Source organism: Poecilia reticulata, chromosome 19 (assembly GCF_904066995.2).
Source record: "Poecilia reticulata chromosome 19, P_reticulata-male-v2, whole genome shotgun sequence".
Taxonomy (NCBI): domain Eukaryota; kingdom Metazoa; phylum Chordata; class Actinopteri; order Cyprinodontiformes; family Poeciliidae; genus Poecilia; species Poecilia reticulata.
In genome coordinates, this window is record NC_088848.1 from 3,665,176 (window position 1) to 3,683,405 (window position 18,230).

General features: G+C 37.2%; 1 protein-coding gene across 2 annotated transcripts; it reads right to left on the bottom strand.

Annotated features, from left to right (window-relative positions):
- Positions 1-1,854: 1,854 nt before the first annotated feature.
- Positions 1,855-16,994, bottom strand: LOC103481271 (putative phosphatase phospho1). 2 transcript variants are annotated; one of them, XM_081600533.1, is made up of 3 exons: positions 16,894-16,955; positions 13,451-13,585; positions 1,855-7,721 (listed from the first exon to the last, which is right to left on the bottom strand). In XM_081600533.1, exon 3 carries the CDS (start codon positions 7,703-7,705, stop codon positions 6,941-6,943), a length of 765 nt encoding a protein of 254 aa, XP_081456659.1. In that variant the 5' UTR covers positions 7,706-7,721; positions 13,451-13,585; positions 16,894-16,955; the 3' UTR covers positions 1,855-6,940. The 2 variants fall into 2 exon arrangements, with proteins under 2 accessions (XP_081456659.1, XP_008434881.1); XM_008436659.2 differs by lacking the exon at positions 13,451-13,585 and having other exon boundaries at positions 16,894-16,994.
- Between the last annotated feature and the right edge of the window lie 1,236 nt (positions 16,995-18,230).

An 18,230-nucleotide genomic window follows, 5' to 3' on the forward strand; every position in this document is an offset into this window, starting at 1 on the left:
AAACATTATTTTGTTTATTTCTACCATGAACTCTCCTCAAAAGTTGATCTTTTTTTGGCGGGTCATCTCCCCTTCACCTCGTCTTGACCCGGTCTTCTGTCTGGACTCTGTCCTCCAATCTTCTGTCTTCAGTTTGACCTCAAGCCGACTGTGGATTATCTACATGCTGACAAACTGCTTTGGATGATGCCTCTGACTTCAGGACTTCTGCAGCAATGGCAAATTGTCATCAACTTGGCCAAGACTACATCATCGCTGTGTCCTTCAAGCTCACCGTCCTTCCCCATAATGGCTGTCACTTCCTTTAATTTAATTGAAGACTGTCTCAGCCTGCATAACCAGTTCCTCTCACTGGATTGTGTCTTTTTGAAACAAACCAAAATATCCAAACTATTCTGAAAGCTTTTTAAACTACTTTGATAACCTATTAAAGAGTTAGCGCATTTTAGTTGCTAAATTGCCTCCTTTTTAAATTTATGCCTGTTTAAATTAAACATAATTAGTAGATAAAGCAATCTAAACAAAGAACTGTTGAGTGCACCGTGCTTTCATTCAGATTTCACTGCAGTGACCCAATTCTGATTTTATTTTGGCAAATTGGATTTTCTTTGGCGTGGTCGTTCACACTTCTAAATATATACGACCTGTATGTGATCTCCAGTGTGAACTGCAAACGACCTGAAAGTGTCCCGCATGCGCAGTAGAGGGCGCAATGACGTCACACATCGCGAGCGTGCTCAGTGTTTTGCCAACCGCCATAAAAAAATAGTAGTGCTCAGTGTTTGCGGAAGAACACATGGATGCTAACGGTGGAGCTTAGCTTATGATTTTGAAGTTGTAGTCTGACCGCAGCCAGGATACTAACAACTTAATCCTCATTATCGTCCTCCATGGTTGTTGTTTACTCTCCCTCTTGCGCTCATCAGGACGCAGAATAGTGACGTTTGTCGTGTATCAGTGACGTTCAGGTCGGATCAATGCGACCTGGACGTTCGGTCACATTTTAATGGGATAGCCAAGTGGCATTCGGAAAAAATCCCACCTGTGTTGTTCAGACTATCATGAAAAGATCAGATAAGGTCGCATTAAGGCAAAAACATAAAAATAAAAAATCAGAATTTTATCAACACCAGCTGACTCAGCACCAAGTGAATTGAAAGCATCGTTTCTTAAGTCATGCTTGGGTTTGGTTCACTGTTTGCTGTCAGAAAGGCCAAACTTGAGAGATGATTACACAACAAGGGGGAACCTACCCATCTAAACAGCTATTAAAATTGGTTTTTTGTTTGTTTTTACTTAAATCAACTTAAGTAAAAACAAGTATTTAGGTGAGCAGATGAGGTTGAATTAACTGAAGGTTTTTGAAAGTGAAAGTGTTGTGTGGTGTAAAAGAAACAAACCTAAACAGCCCTGGTGTTTCCTGTGAGCAGAAATGTTCTTTGTTTAATTTTTTAATGTAAATTTGAAACATGTATACTTGCTTTGCGTCCCCAATACTCAGAGAAATCTTTCAATAGAAATGGTTTAGTAGAAAGTGTGCATTTCAAATGAGTAAGCAGAAGAAAAAGTAACAATCAAATCCTGAATTTTTAACTGTAGTTTAACTGGAAAAAATACTATTAATTAAACATAATATCTATTTAATTTGTTAACTTTCACAAAGATTGCACAAGAATTTTAAAATTCAGCTTTTATAATGTGCTATTGTTAAGGAGGCTCTTAAATTAAGTGACTTGGTTTTTGTTTCATCTCTTTCTTTCTTTAAATCACGATGAAATTAAAGAATTTCAAAAATATTTGAACCATTTTGCAGATCTGTTCATCTCAGTTACAAAGCACACAGAAGAAACAGCGTCTGATAATGAATGGCTTTATTTTCCTGTTACAATGATGCATTTACACATTGTATTAACGCCCTAGATTAAACGTACAGCAGACAGCAAGCAACACAATACGAGAAGGGTAGCACATCACCGGAACAGAGTGAAAACAACATATTTTATTTAGCGTGTCACTAAAACACTGCTGCACTGGACTCGATATGCTACCCTGAAAGTTTCGGGTGTCAAGTTTTTCTCCTGATTATTTCTTTGCACATCAAGTACATGCCACTTAATTATTGCACAAAAGCTACAGGAAGCAGCTAAATTACTCTAAGCTGGTGAGTTCTTAGGAATCGTAGCATCACACGAAGGTAAACTCGGATCTTAGGAGCATTCGTAAGGTTTGATCACAAATAATTTCAGGTTTGTTTTGTAGCTGTGACGACTAAGCCTCTATTTATTAGTCACTAACACTTTTTTAAATTAGAATTGCTGTTGTGAGAGTGCAAAAAAAAATTTTTTTTATATATAAAATACGTACAGTTGAAACCAGGTCTTTTCATACACTATAAAAACACAATCTTTTTTCTGACTAAGATTAAATGAAACAATTCCTGTAGGATTATTTAAAAATGGGTTGAATTTGCTAAACGCCAGGATAATGAGAATTTTATTACTTGTTCAAAGCCAAACATAGAAAAAATGTCTTAATATTTAGCAGCCCACAATATAATGCTACCATCTCTGTTCTTCCTCATTTTCCTTTAAACGCAACATAAAATTGTCCAAACTTAATTTATTCATGTTCCTTTTGATGTAATGGCTTCTTCTTCTTCACTGAGCGGCCTTTCGGTCGGTACAGAACTTGTTTCATGGTTAATAATCACACCGTTCTTCCAGCTTCAGCCAACATCTACCAAAGGTCACGCGAGGTCACACATTTTCTCTGTGACATAAAACCTGACCGGTTGACATCGTTGTTAAACAGATGAAAATAGTGCTTTCCTTTCAGGCATCTGGAAATTGCAGCCAAGTATGAACCAAACTTGTTAAAGTTAACATCAGTTTTTCTGATTTTTGTTTTAATTTTTGGGGCAATTTCCCCCATGATGTCACAACCGGAAGCAGTTTAAAGGAATAGTTTTTGACAGAGTGTAGACAGCTGACTTTAATGAAAATATTAACAAAATAAATTTATTTTCTCATTAATTTGGCAAATAGAAATTACTTCGGTAATCCCCAATGACTGAAAACTGAAAACATTTAGTCTGCTTTAATGTCAAACAGTTTTAAAAAAATAAAAATTCAAAAATTTTTACACTGCATGTAAAAATCTGTTTTCAACTCTGTTATCATCATCTTTGCTTATTTTCTGTCTGTTCTCCCTGAGAAACACATTAACGGACATTTCTAATACTTTTTTTAAGGCTACAAACCAATCAGGCATAACATTATGACTACCGATCAGCAAAATATCACTCAATACCCTTGAGCTGGGATATTTGAATCATCTCATTTAGATCAGTGTTGATCTGCAGGAATCAGTTCTGATCATTTACTGATCATAATGTTACGGCTGATCAGTGATAATATTTTCATAGTTTAATAGTTTTTTTTCTCCAAATGAGTCAGCACACAAATATTCCACTGCATGGCATCAAATGACAGCTGTATGATACAGAAAGTAATACGTTAATATCAACCAACCACCCTGGGGTTTGAAAGAACCGACGTTCTGCAACACTGTTTTAAACGAGGGGGGAAATTATTTTAAAAAGGCTTCATTTTGTCTGATTTCAAACATACTGAAATACTAAAAACAGATCTATTCTGTTAGTGTTTTTAATTGATTTTCTCAATAATCAAGGAGATTGATCGGGTTACTTGTTGAGGAAATGAGACAAATATTGTAAAAAAAAAAAAAAACAAACACTCCCAACATTATTCGTATCCAAAGTTTTTGGAAACCCTGTTAGCGATGTGTAAAAAGCCTTTGAATGCCTTTTAAGGAAATGTTAGTTTTTAAATTAAATCCCTAGAGCAATAATACTCATAACACTCAGTTCACTCCACAGTTTTTAAAAAATTTTTTTTAGGATTTAGGTCTGAATTCCTATGATTACTATTTAAAATGTTCATTTTGTGTCTGGTGAAACATGTACGTTGATCTGATTTCTAATTAAAAATGTAAATTATATTCCAAAACATGCGTAATGTCGTGCACTCTAATAAGGTAGCCTTGGTGTTTAGGTGAGAAACAGGCCCACAGCATGATTATTCTCCACCATACTCAACAGTGGGGTTTGTTTCACATCAGATCCAAAAAAAGATCGTGGGTGAAATTGTCGAATGGTTGCCATAGAGACCTGGTGACTCCAAGACCACACTCTTGGTTATATTTTTTTATGGAGATTTTTTTCCCACACCAGACCCATCTGGAAGGTTTTTTTCCCCAAACATCTTGAGAAAAAAGGCCCATTTATTCATCTTTGAATTCATGGGACAGAAACTGAATTTTCCCATCCAATGGTTGAGATCTGATGACGTCAAGAAGTTACTCTTTGCTACAGTTTTCTAAACAGCAGGATTTGCACATTTTGTTCTTCCCTCCCTGCATGTTGTGCCAAGACTCCTCATCCGGCGCTGAGGCCGTCTGCTTCAGTCCCTTCGCCTCCCCAGCTTTGCATTTAAATCCATAAAGTTGTTTAATTTTCTATTTAAGATGATGTGTATTTGCTGCTGTTGTTGGTTTTTTTCTTGTGTATTGAAAGAGATTAGTTTAACTCTCAATACTTGCTTTTACAGTTTCCAATAATTTCCAGAAAGGAAGTCTACTCTTTTCCTGATAAGAGTGTCAAAATAAGATGAACTGATGATTCGCTGGCATGATAAAAGAAGTGAGAGGGGTTAAGACGCTCATCGCCTAATGACATGTTGAGAGAAAAGATTAGTGACAAAGTTATGGTGCGTTCACACTGCAGCCTGAAGTGACCCAATTCCGATTTTTTTGCCGGGGCCGTTCACACTGCCAGTAAATGCGACCTGTATGCGTTCTGCAGTGTGAACGGGCAAACGACCTGAAAGTGTCCTGCATGCCCAGTAGAGGGCGCAATAGCGTCAGCGTTCTCAGTGTTCTGCCAACCGCCATAAAGAGAAGAAGAGCTCAGTGTTAAGGGTAAACATGGAGGCTAACGGTGGAGCTTAGCTTATATATTTGAAGTTGTTGTCCGGCCAGAGCAGCATATTAACAACTTAATCCTCATATAGTCCGTCATGGTTATTGTTTTTCTTCCCGCTTGCGTGTATCAGGACGCAGAATAGTGAGATTTGTTGAGAATCAGTGACGTTCAGTTCGGATGAATGCGACCTGAACGTTCGGTCGCATTTCAATCGGATACATATGGGATATGGGTCGCATTCGAAAAATAATCCGACCTGTGCTGTTCACACTGCCATGAAAAGATCGGATACAGGTCGCATTACGTCAAAGAAATCGGAATTGGGTCACTTCAGGCTGCAGTGTAAACGCACCCTCAGAGACAACCCTGTTCTATAGTTTGCTATTAATGGTTGCCATAGAGACAACCATTAATGTTTGCTTATCTTTTCCATTTTGAAGGATACAAATTATATTGCGGCTATATTCTCGTGATTAAAAAACTTCCTGGCCCTTATAATACATTATTCAACTCACATAACATATGATGGGAATAAAAGTCTCATTTTCCAAATATTTTGTCATTTGTAAAAAAAAATTTTGCAGAAAAAAACAAGATTTTATGAGCTTTTATTTTTAAGTAATAGTCACATTCCCCTATCTAAAATTAACGTGTTTTTTTTTTAAAGTTTCAATGTGAGATTATGCCTCCCTTACAAAAGATTAATTTAATTTCAGGATTTTTTAAATAATAATTTACCATTATTGTTTACTTTAAAAATAAAAAAGGATATATTTTTTACAAGGTGTAAGGAAAATGGATGGATGGATGGATCCCCACAGGGGTACCAATAACTGTATAGGCTTTATATAATACCTGGAAATAGCCCAATATATCTAAACTTTGTACTTTGCCCTGAATTGTTTCATTGGGGAAACAGAGGAGTGAATTTCTTCAGCGTTCCTGTTGTGTTTCACGCTGGTGTAGATTACTGCTGTAAAAATCAATCCCCAGATTAAGTTTCTGGTACGGCGCCTGAGTATCTGCAACGTTATCCCTGCCTGATGAAACCGCCGCGGCCTTTTGTCCCTCGCTACATCCGGCCTGTGTAACCATTGTCAAACCTTCAACTAGGCGTTGAAGCTGGATAAACCTCACCTGCTGTCAGAAATTAAATATTTTTCATAAAAAGCACCCTTTACCTTTGAGGTTATTAAAGCTGCAGTATGTAACTTTTACAAAAATATGTTTTTTTCCATATTTATTAAATCTGTCACCACATCACGATGAGACTGATAATCCTCCATGAGCTACTATTGCGGTCTGCAAAAACAACCAATCAGAGCCAGGAGGCGGGTCTTAGCGCTTTCAATCAACCTCATCTAGGCTGCTCAACATCCCAGTTGTGAAAGATCGGTATTTCTCCGTCATTGGTGGCTATGCTAACTAGCCTTAGCATTGGTGGAAGGCTATGTTAACCAGCTGCAGGTTAGCAAAGAGAAATCACTTTCTTAGCACAAGAGTGATTGACAGCGCTAAGACCCGCCTCCATTTTCTCATTGGTTGTTTCTAACTTACGTCTGCAGTTAATACAGGCAGAAGGCAAAGAAGCTAAATTTTTCACTCGTCTATTTTATATTATATTGTTCCGACATGATAATTTTAAAAAATATGTAGAAACCACATTTTTTTCTAAAACGTTGCATACTGTAGCTTTAAATCAGGGGCTTTACATTCTGTTCAAAAGCACATCCGGTTTCCCTTTATTCAAAAATTTTAAAAAGTATTTTCAAAAGCTAAAACAAAAGGTAAAAAGTGCATTTTTTGATTGCTGAGCATGTGAATTTTAAATACCAAGAAACTTCCTGTTGATTTCATCTAAATTTGCTGCAAATTGCAAATGTTTTCTCACCTTTCCTGTTTTCCCTAACACTTAAAAAGAAAAAAACTCAGAGAAAGTCATCTCTCCTTGATTATTTTTGCTAGATAGTCCTCTATATCCGCTCCGGTGACCCAGGGAACTAAGTTCGCCTTTATCTCGGTGGACTCGGACTGCTGCATCTCCATCATCAGCTTATGCATCGGGTAGTCCCTCCTGGCGAAGGCGGCGTCTTGGGGTCCCAAGGCCCGAGTGGGGCACACGTCGTTGGACCCGTCACCGGCATAAAACACCCTCTGGAAGCCGACGCCGCCTCGCTCCTTCTCCCGGTCCGCCACGTACTCGCGAAGGATCACCTGCTTGCACATGTTGTCGGGGCAACGCGGGCAGGAGTGCGAGTGGAACGGCTGGAGCATTAGTCGGCCGCTGTCGTCAAAGTGGGAGGAGTTTGTGAAGATTTTCCGGAAAAGGTGACCCAGCCCATTGTGCTCCAGCCACGTCTCAATGAAACAGGTGTTGGCGTCGGAGACCACCACCAGCTCAAAGTCCTGCTGGTGGCTCTGCAGGAAGCGGAAGAGGTCCAGCATGCCCGCATTGGGTGGGATCTTCTGCACTGCGGACAGCAGGGCGTCCTTGGTAATGCCCTGCTCTGCCAAGTAGGCCGTTACCTTTCCTGAGAACTCATGGTAGTGCCCCTCTCGATAGCTGTCTAGGAGCCATTTGGGAAGCTGCTTGGTTGGCAAGAGATTCACCACAGTGTTGTCGCTGTTCTCGCTGATCATCGTCTCATCGAAGTCGAAGCACATCAGAAAGCGAGCATTGTTTGTTGTTGGTGAAGATGCCATCTTTGGTGGTCCTTCCCTGGGAAACAAAGAGCTTGTTTTTGTTTCTTGTCATGTCTTTACTAATGACAGAAAATGCAAACCAGCATTTTAAATCGCACTGTAGCAAAAATACTAAATAATTAGGCCACAAACTGCATGGGAAGTTTTCTATTGGGTATTTGTTCATTAGAAATTTTCATTCCATTTTTTGAACAAAATCAATCTTAATTAAATTAGTCAAGTCAATTCTGTCAAGTTTGAACTCCTTTCAGAATAGGGCCTCTGTCACTTTAAATCCACACAATCCCCCCCACCCCCCGACTCAACATTTATCCTTACAGGAGAAAATGGCTGCAAACACATGCACAATTATACAATTATACAACCTTACATCTTTGAAAAGGCTTAATAGAGTCTCTTGTTCCACCAGCAAGAATGCAGCGAGTGGTTTCTGAACGGTAAGTCAACAACAACACAGTTGTCTTTTCCATGAAAGAGTGCATAAAGGGGTAAAACCAACTGACCAGACGTTCTGGAACTCTCTGCTGGGGTTGCTAGGTAACGGGGCTGGGCTTTGCTGGGGTTGCTAGGTAACGACGCAGTCCCCGTCAAATGTGACAATAAGGTTAAGTTTTTGAAACCTGCTCAAAAAACATCAACTTATTGCCAAAAAACGACTGTTGTTTTTATTTCAAGCACTTGGGTTGAGACTCGAATGGAAGTATAAAATTAAAATGTGCAAAATAAACAGTTGATTCATGATGTTTCAAGGCTGGTGATTTTTCCCCCCCCCCACACAGGGGCAGGTTGGTTTGGAACGTTTTTTCCCCCCCCAGAGACATGAAATTGTAAATTTAAAATTGCTTTTGTAATTCGTTGGGCTTTCTTTGTCTGAGGCCAAACGTTAATTCATTTAAAACATTTGTCGCCAAAATTTCCGCATGAGGACTAAAGTCAAATTGTGAAAACGTCCACACAAACTTTATCCCCGTTTCTGTGTAAAAGAAATACAACTGCTTCATTTTAAACTACAATCCTGAATAAGAGCTGTGAGATCCTCACACCTTTGTGTAAGTGAGGTCTTGTTAATGTATTTTATTGCACAAACATGACTGCAGGCCAGAACTCTTATCTGATATTGCAAAACATCTGCTCTTTATTGTGTTTATCTTATCAAATACCAATGAATTACAGTGTCCTGTTGCTGCGTGGAAAACCAGGTAACTTTTAGGACAAAGTCTGTGACATAGAGATGATTTAATCTCTCCTGTGTGCGGCGCTATGCCCTTATTAAGCAGCAAGGATGGGAGGAAGGATAAAAGGAACAAAAAAACGAAAGAAAAGGAGGAAGGGACACGTAGAAGAACGTCAGCAAGAGAAGAAAAATAAAAAGAAGAAACAATAGGAAGGACACAGAATAAAAAGGACAAAAATGTTAAAAGGATAAAATAAAAATGAATGAAAAATAATAGAGAGGAGAGAAGTGAGTGGAGAAAAAAAAAAAGGACATTTATCGTATCGCTTATCATTTATCGTGAAAAATCTGATTTATTGTTGTCTCAATAAATTTCAGTTAACGGCAAATAAAAGCAGACTAAAATGGTATTTTTACTACTTTTTTCCACAAAAATATTTTCAATAAATATAAAAAAATTTAAAGACACGATTAAATGTTGTCTCTTTAATTAAGTGGCGTCCTGAAGAAGCTCACTTCAAATGGGAACGTCGTAGAGATACGGTTCCTCAAAAAGACGTGATAACTAGTTCTTATTGTCACTTTTGTCGTTATCACAATAGTATCGTGATAAAATTCAAAATCAGTATCGCAAGAAAGAAAGAAAGAAACGAACAAAAAAAAAGAGGAGAGAAAATGAAAAGAAAACAAAGAATAGAAAAAAACAAAGATTAAATAAAGAGGTAGAAAGAGGAGAAAGAGAAAGAATCAAGGAATGAAAAAGACAGTAAAATTGAGGTAGGACAAAAATGAATGTAGAAAGGAAAGAAAGAAGAAAATACAATGCAGCATGCAGGAATGACAGAAAGAAAGTGACGGACGGATGGATGGAGGGAGGGAGGAAAGAAAAAAGGAATTACACTTTTAATTTAAGTTTTAAATGAACGTCTTGTGTCTTTCTGCAGTTGCACAGAGAAAGCCGACTCTTTCCACCACAGTTACCAGAAACAATCTTAGTGATAGTTACTTTTTCAGCCTACTTCATGCTGTCAGACAGGTCCAACAGATCCAGCATCCACCAACAGATCAAGCTGGTCTAATCAGTTTGATTAGATCAGATAATCAAACTGATTATTAATCAAACTGATCTAATCTGGATCTAACTAATCTAATCAAACTGATCTTCTGTTACAGACGTCACTGCGAAATATCGTCTAATTTAGCTGTTAGCATGTCATGACTGTCAAACAGCCACAGTCTTCAGTCAGAGGCTGCTTCAGATTCAGTGTAAGACTGACTGCTACTGGAAACCAACAAATCTTTGAAGACACTAGAGTGATAAAGTATTTTGAACTGAATTTTGACGTCTTTAAATCATATTGTCTTAAAAATGTTCAAGAGTACAAAAGTTAAGCAAGCAGATTTATAATAATAGTGTTATAAATCTGTAAACGTCTGCGCTGCAACCACTGAACATACCAGGTCTGGTTGTTGGGTTTATTTCAACATGTCATTGCAGGCGACTGCTGCATAATGACTGCATTCCCCCGCAATGAGACGGATTTGAGCAATTACTTCCTCTGCTTTGACCCATCAAAACTGCCTGGAAAAATACTAGAAACTACAAGAGTTTACAAAATAAATAAATGTAATGCTTTAACTTAAGATGCATTTTATTTGTTTTCATAAAAACAAAAATCGGGTCGCCGAGTCCAACTTTACTAGTCAGACCTGTCAGACGTATAGAAACAAGAAATCGTTTAGATGGAACCAGTTTGACAGCATGAAGTAATTAGATGTTCTCGACAATTAACAACGCGTCCAAAGAAAATATGAGCAGCAGAGTAATTATGTTAGAGAAAACTAAAAAACACATTCCCTGCAGTGCCCATCCTTCTAAAATTACCACAAAAGTGCATCAATAAATTCACAAAACAACTAATATCTTAATTTACTCTGCTAAAGCTCACCATTCACCAATAAAAGAGACAAAAAATTAAAATAATAACCACATCCATGGGGGAGAGCTGAGGCTGAAAGCCCTGCTGATCGCAAAGAACACAAAGAATCGTTTCAAATTTCCCCCAGAAAACATCTTCGTCATGTCTTAGACGTTTTGGAAAATATTTTGTGGAATGAAGAGACTTTTTAAAGTGGTATAAAACTCGAAGTAACATTACACTGACAGTCAAACGAGGTGGTGTTACTGTGATCACACCAGCAAGTCCGCCTCTGAATGCCAATAAAAAAAATCCAAAATAAAAAATAAAAAAAGGAAGTTTCAAAATGGTCTACTCAAAGCCCAAATTTATATCTAATTAGGATGGCCAATGTAGCAGAACTGAAACAATTCTGAAAAAATAAATAAATAAATTAAAACTTCCTCCAAAACTTATCCCCAGTTATCAGAAACAATCTTAGTGATAGTTACTTTTTCAGCCTACTTCATGCTGTCAGACAGGTCCAACAGATCCAGCATCCACCAACAGATCAAGCTGGTCTAATCGGTTTGATTAGATCAGATAATCAAACTGATTATTAATCAAACTGATCTAATCTGGATCTAACTAATCTAATCAAACTGATCTTCTGTTACAGACGTCACTGTGAAATATCGTCTAATTTAGCTGTTAGCATGTCATGACTGTCAAACAGCCACAGTCTTCAGTCAGAGGCTGCCTCAGATTCAGTGTAAGACTGACTGCTACTGGAAACCAACAAATCTTTGAAGACACTGGGGTGATAAAGTATTTTGAACTGAATCTTGACGTGTTTAAATCATATTGTCTTAAAAATGTTCTAGAGTACAAAAGTTAAGCAAACAGATTTATAATAATAGTGTTATAAATCTGTAAACGTCTGCGCTGCAACCACTGAACATACCAGGTCTGGTTGTTGGGTTTATTGAACAATAAACTGGACTGATAACATAAAGCAGTTGAAGGCCGGAGCAGGTTGTAGCTACTGCAGTGGCTCAGGTCAAGACAGGTCAGGTCTTGGAGCCCAGGGGCCGCGCCTGAGGCCCTTCAATGGCTCTGTTGTGGCATCAGCCATCTTTTCTGGCGTGGTCTGCTGGGGGCAGAAAGAGACTGAACAGGCGGATCCGGATGGTCAGCTCTGTTCTGGGATGCCCTGTGGGCCCAGCGGAGGAGGTGGTGAAAGAAAAATGGCCGCTAAGCTGTCATATATTTTTGTATTGCGTTCTCTCTACACTGTAATGTTATTTTTTTTTATTTGCGTTACTCTTGTTCTGTCCGCTTTGACAGCTTAGATTATTTTATCCGTTAGATTGGAGGTGTCCAAACTGTGGTCCGAGGGCCATTTGTGACCATTGGATTCATTTTGTGTGGTCCTTGACTGCAACTCAAGAATGGCACAAATGTGGCCCTCTGACACTATTTGCAATTTCTTTAGGATGATCTTTTCCTTAGCAGGTTCATATCTTCTTAAACTGAAAAGGTTAAGTACAACATAAGTTTTTTAGTTAGCCTTTCACCCCCCATTTTATTTTTATCTTATAAGTCATGTTACAAATATCTCAAACACAGACGTGGGCACACCCATCTGTTATATTTAGATAAATACAGCAAAGTTTGTAGAGGAAAATTCTTATCTTCTTTCCAGGGAATAAGCTATAAACTGGAAAGTAATAAGCCCAGAAAGTTAAACAATTGTAAACATCAAGGGAAACATAAAATGTTTTACTTATTGTTGTGTAAAGAATTCACAATAATAATTGGGGTTTGTTTTATTGTGGAGGGTGGAAAATACAATTTAGGCCCCTGAATATTTTCAACTTGGGGATTTTGGCCCTTTGGACTCTTTGATCTGATGTTTTTAAAGCAACCAGCAGCCCATTTCAGCTTGTGCAGTATTAGTTTTTCATCGTGGAGGAGCCCAAATCCCGTCAGGACAGTAATGTTGCATCAGTGGATTGAATAACTGACCCTCCACATCTTCTCACAGTGGGGGTCAAAGTTCAGCCTTTTTCTATAATTCGCACCTAAAACTCAAATGATACCCGATAAGCGGAGACAATAACTGATAAGAAACGTGGACTTCAGACCACTTTGAAGATCAGGATTTTGGCAAATTCAAAGTGAAAGCCTGGTTTATATCAGTCTAATCAGTTGTAGCATTGATTAGATTGCCTTCACATAAAGGAAATTAGCTCCGCACCAAATGATCAAACTGATCAAAGTCACACACACACACACACACACACACACACACACACACACACACACACACACACACACACACACACACACACACACGGCGCATGCAACTCGCCAGCGCGGTGTCATTACATCAGAGCTGCTCAGTAACCCCAGGATGCCGGGTAATCTGCAACAAGATGTGCCAACTGCTGCAGCCGCATTACTAACGCAGCCAATTCAAACTCTGCAACTAAGCCGGCTAAATTTAAACCCACAGCGCTGCTCCTGCATGACACACTGAAAGTCAACGGCGCTGCTCCGCCAGGAGTCATGTCACTCCCGCTACAGTGGACATTTCCGAGTGATAAACAATTAAAAATACTGTTTTTACAAAAATAATAAAGCACAGAAATTGGACGTAGGCAGGCTTACCGGTGAAGGTGGCGGCGTGTAGCAGGTTTAGCAGCCGGGCTCCCGCAGCTGCATCCCGGTGACGCGGCGAGATTTTAAAAAAACAAAACAAAAACGGAGACTCCCGCAGCAGAAGGAGGATTTACCTATTTAAAGCTGCCGGCATCAAGTAAAATTGCGTGAGTGCAACGTCCGGTGGGGAGTTTCAAAATAAAAGCAACTCTGTGATCGTTTTGCTCAGAAACTAGCTTATATTTTTATGAAGATACATGAATTAATTGACATTAATTGAACATCAGGAAACACCAGTCAAACAGGAAGTATTATAAAACCATATAAGACGTGTATACGTGTTTTATTAAACAGTTAAATGTTTTAATTTGTAGTAATGTAGAGCCAGTGTTGCTTCTTCCGGTATAAGTTTATACATTTCAGATTCCTTCACAGGGTACACCGTGTACAGATAGGAGTTACTGCAAATATTACACAAATAAATATTTCTGTTGTAGGAGAACGACCCACAATGAAACTCTCTGGGATTAAACCGTAAAAGTTGCAATCACTGCATTATAATATTTAAATAAATAAATAAATAAATAAATATAAATTATCTGTTTGCTTTTACTTCATCAGAAAACCAACAATTATTCACTGAATGAATCAGCATATTGAATTTTTTTAAATACATTTTTATTTGAATAATTTCTATACCTCTAGTATTTCTAGTGTATTACTTAATTAATTTTTAATTATTATTACAGTGATGTAGACTTTCCCAAAATACTTGCAAAATTTCATGGGTTTCAAGTAATCATTTTTACGGTTTATAAAAAAACAGTTCCCATTAAATATTGTTGTTCTTGCTGTTTTAAAACTCTCCTAAATATTGATTTTTGTCAGTAGGAGTTGGTTTGTCGTTTATGCACTGCAAAAACTGAAATCTATGTAAGATTAAATAACTTAAATTAAGGGGATTTACACTTATTTCCTTTCTGGCAAATTATTTTTTCTCACAAAGAGGTTCTACGTTAGAATATTTTTTTTATTTTAAGTGTTTTGTACTTATCACAGTAACATATTAAAGCTTGATATGTAGAAAATATTACTTGAGCAACTATATAGAAACTACAATATCGACAGCTACACAGCAAATTTCAAGTCTAGAACTTATTTTTCAAAGTAAAAATGTCTAATTTCAAGCACACAAAAATAAAGAAAATAATTTACTTAACTGCATCTCTTCAGATATTTAACACAGACAGTATCCAGATGGAATCCCTCGTGTTATTGTCAATGAAACGTCAGAAAACATGAACTTATACACGTGTAGTTGACAGAGTGGACTGTAAATTGACATGTAACACTTATAGCAATTTCAGAGACAAAAATAGTTTGTTATTACAGATCCAGATAATTCCTGGTATGTTAATCTACTGGACCTTCATTAGTTTGATCTTTCATGGTCAGATGCCTAAATCAAAAGCAAGTCATGAAGACATAACATCTGGGTAGCGATCCATGCATTACTTTTCCATTCCATTGCTTATTTATTTCATTTCTTTTTTTTTGTTGAGGTTTGCAACACAGTTTCGCTCAATATGTGCATTTTAAATATACAATTGAATTACAATAAAGTCTGTCTATTTTTATGTGTTGCCCTGACTTTTACATCATAGGAGTTTTAACTGCTAGTTTTCTAACTTCTCGCAGCTCGTCGCTGTGCTGCAGTCCCAGCACAGCTTTCTTTTCTGCTTCCATTCGTTTTCAAGCCGCTTATGCAAAAGTTTGCCAAAACATATATGCATTTTTTTCAATTTTAAATTAAGAAATTATGTTAAGTATTGGCTAGTGTCACTTTAAAACAAATCAAAGTGAAACATAAGCATGTTAGAGAGGAAAATATGTGTCCTCTGAACTTATAAGCTGTTGCTTCCCCTTGTGGTGGAAATATCCATCTAAAAATAACTGGAGACATTTCTGCTGACCCGAGATATCAGCTATTACAAGTATCTCATCTACCACAGCTGAGGCCGAAACAAGGGATCAGCCGGAGTCAGATTCCCTTCTTATGCAGAAAGCGGCATTTCGTTCTACAAATGAGCAGTGTTACATTTTATTTGTGTCTTAATTTCCCACCAGGAAACACTGACAGTCACATTTGTTGTGAGTATTTCATGGTCAGAAACCAGAACAGGATTCTGGTCAGTAAACTCCCAAAATTATTCATCACGAAGCTGAAGTAGGTTTCCGATTCCAGCTTCCGATTCTGGAAATCTGGAATTTTCACTATCTTCAGGATATTTGATCTAGTATAGTTAAAAAACAACAACACCTAGACACTTCAAACCTGGACTAGATTATTCACAACTAATAGCAGAATATTTAAAACCATGTTTGGGATTTGTGAAACATTCATCTGATTTGTGAAACTTCAATAAAGGGCGATTTCAGACCCTTTTTTGCATCTGGATCACACTAGAACTGCTCTAATTCACCTAAACACTTCAAACCTGGACTGGATTATTCTAACAGTAGAATATATAAAACGCTGTATGGGATTTGTGAAACTTCGCTAAAGTTCAGATTACTATTCACACTCGTTGCATGCAGTTTTTTTTTTTTCCAAGCAGTTTTTTTACACCAACATTTAAATTCACCTTGGGATTAATAACATGGTTTTGAATCAGAATTGAATTAGAAAAAAACTGCATGAAACAAGTGTGAATAGTAATCTGAACTTTAGCAAAGTTTCACAAATCCCATACAGCGTTTTGTTAGAATAATCCAGTCCAGGTTTGAAGTGTTTAGGTGAATTAGAGCAGTTCTAGTGTGATCCAGATGCAAAAAAGGGTCTGAAATCGCCCTTTATTGAAGTTTCACAAATCAGATAAAGGTTTTAAAAATCACAAACATGGTTTTAAATATTCTGCTATTAGTTGTGAATAATCTAGTCCAGGTTTCTAGGTGTTGTAGTTTTTTTAAACGAGAGTAGATTAAATATCCTGAGGGTATACAAATTAGGTGGAATCGCCCTTTAACCTTTTGCTGGAATCGGAAACCAACTTCAGCTTCGTTTACTCATTAGTGACCAAAAGATCACACGAGATTTCTGTCTGGACCGGAAGTTGAACCGGAGATGACTCAAGATATGAACATCTGCAGGAGCCAGATGTGACTGGAATCAGAAAAATTATGGATCTGCTCCTGTAAAACACCCAAATCACGCGTGAACAACAAAAACACGCATGCCATTAGTAAACAAAGCTCAGATAAAAATTTAAAGCAGCCAGCACGTTTGTTTGGACATGAGGACACCTGCTGGTGGCATGAAGGATGCTTGTTTTAATTATTACTATTTTTACTTTTCACTTTGGAGGCATTTCTCAGAAAACTGTTAGATAGTCAAGATTTATATTTAAATATACCGTAAATAAACTGCGTGGCAATGAGTTTGGAAAACCTACCTCAGAGCAAGAGACAATCTTTACATTGTTTCGACAGAAGCGGTCAACCTTCGTTGCTATGGAAACCAAACGTGTTTATGTTTAACGTTAACTTTGTTTATATGCAAGTTACACATTTGAATAAAATGCCAGATTTTAGATCAACATGTTAATTTCCCATCTGCAGTTTGCCAGACATAGAAACACCTAAATGTGCAGGTACAACTATAAAATAAAAGTGAACAAAAGTTCAAATATGAAAACATTAAAGATGAGTAACATAAAATGCACTGCACGTATATCCCAGTATATGTCCCTGTTGTCTGTCACAAAACTTGACTTTTATTCCCTGACATTACTGTTTATTTTACAACCAACAGGTTATTTGTAAATGATTTACCTGCTCATTTCTAAACTACAACGATGTTTTCCTGATTAATAAGGTTCAGCGAAAGTTCAGCGATGATGTAGGATTGTTTTAAAAAGCCACCGTCATATTTCTGGGCTCCATAAACTGTAAGCTGTGCAGAAATGCCTTTAAAGGCCATTATAACTGATGACTGGGAAACATCTCTCGCTTCAGTGTATTATTTTTTTTAAGGAATGTAAATTATTTACATGAGCTTGACAAGAGTCTTCCGATTAGTTTTATGGTGTTAGTCTCTAAAATGTTTTAATGGGTCTAAATATTGTTTTAAATGTCCAAATACAGTCGCTTTTGCTCTAAAAACACAATGGTTTATGGGTGAAATGGTTGGAAATTAGGAATGTTTTTTCTTTTTTCTTTTGAACAAACCTGTATTTTCTCCAGCTACCACCAGGGGGAGGTAGTGCAACAGAAAGCTTCTTCTGAAGGTAGAAAGTAAACAATGATTTTTTTTAAACAAATACACAAATGCTCTGGATACAAACAGTCCTATGCATTTGTGAGTCAATTCAGTAATTTACAGGGTGAAAAATTGAGAATCCGCTCATTTATTATAGTTTTTGATGCCAGTAGTAAAACATAATATTAAAAAACTTATAATTTTCGGAGATTGACAATGAAAAATCAAATCTAAGCGCAAGAAATAAATGAAATTATTGCAAATGTGTAATAAATTAAGATAATCGCGAGTCACTGAAATATATATTTCAATATATTTGTTCATTTTCAACAAAGAAAATTGATTTACGAAAAAGAGGAGTTTATCATCATACAATAAGAAATACGACGAAGTATTAGGGATAAAAAAATGTAAATAATATTACGAGAATAGTCAGTATTAAGTTATAATGATCAGAGGATAAGGTAATATTTCGAAAATAAAATAGTAGAGTCATAATATTACGAGAATAAATCATTTATAGATAAACTT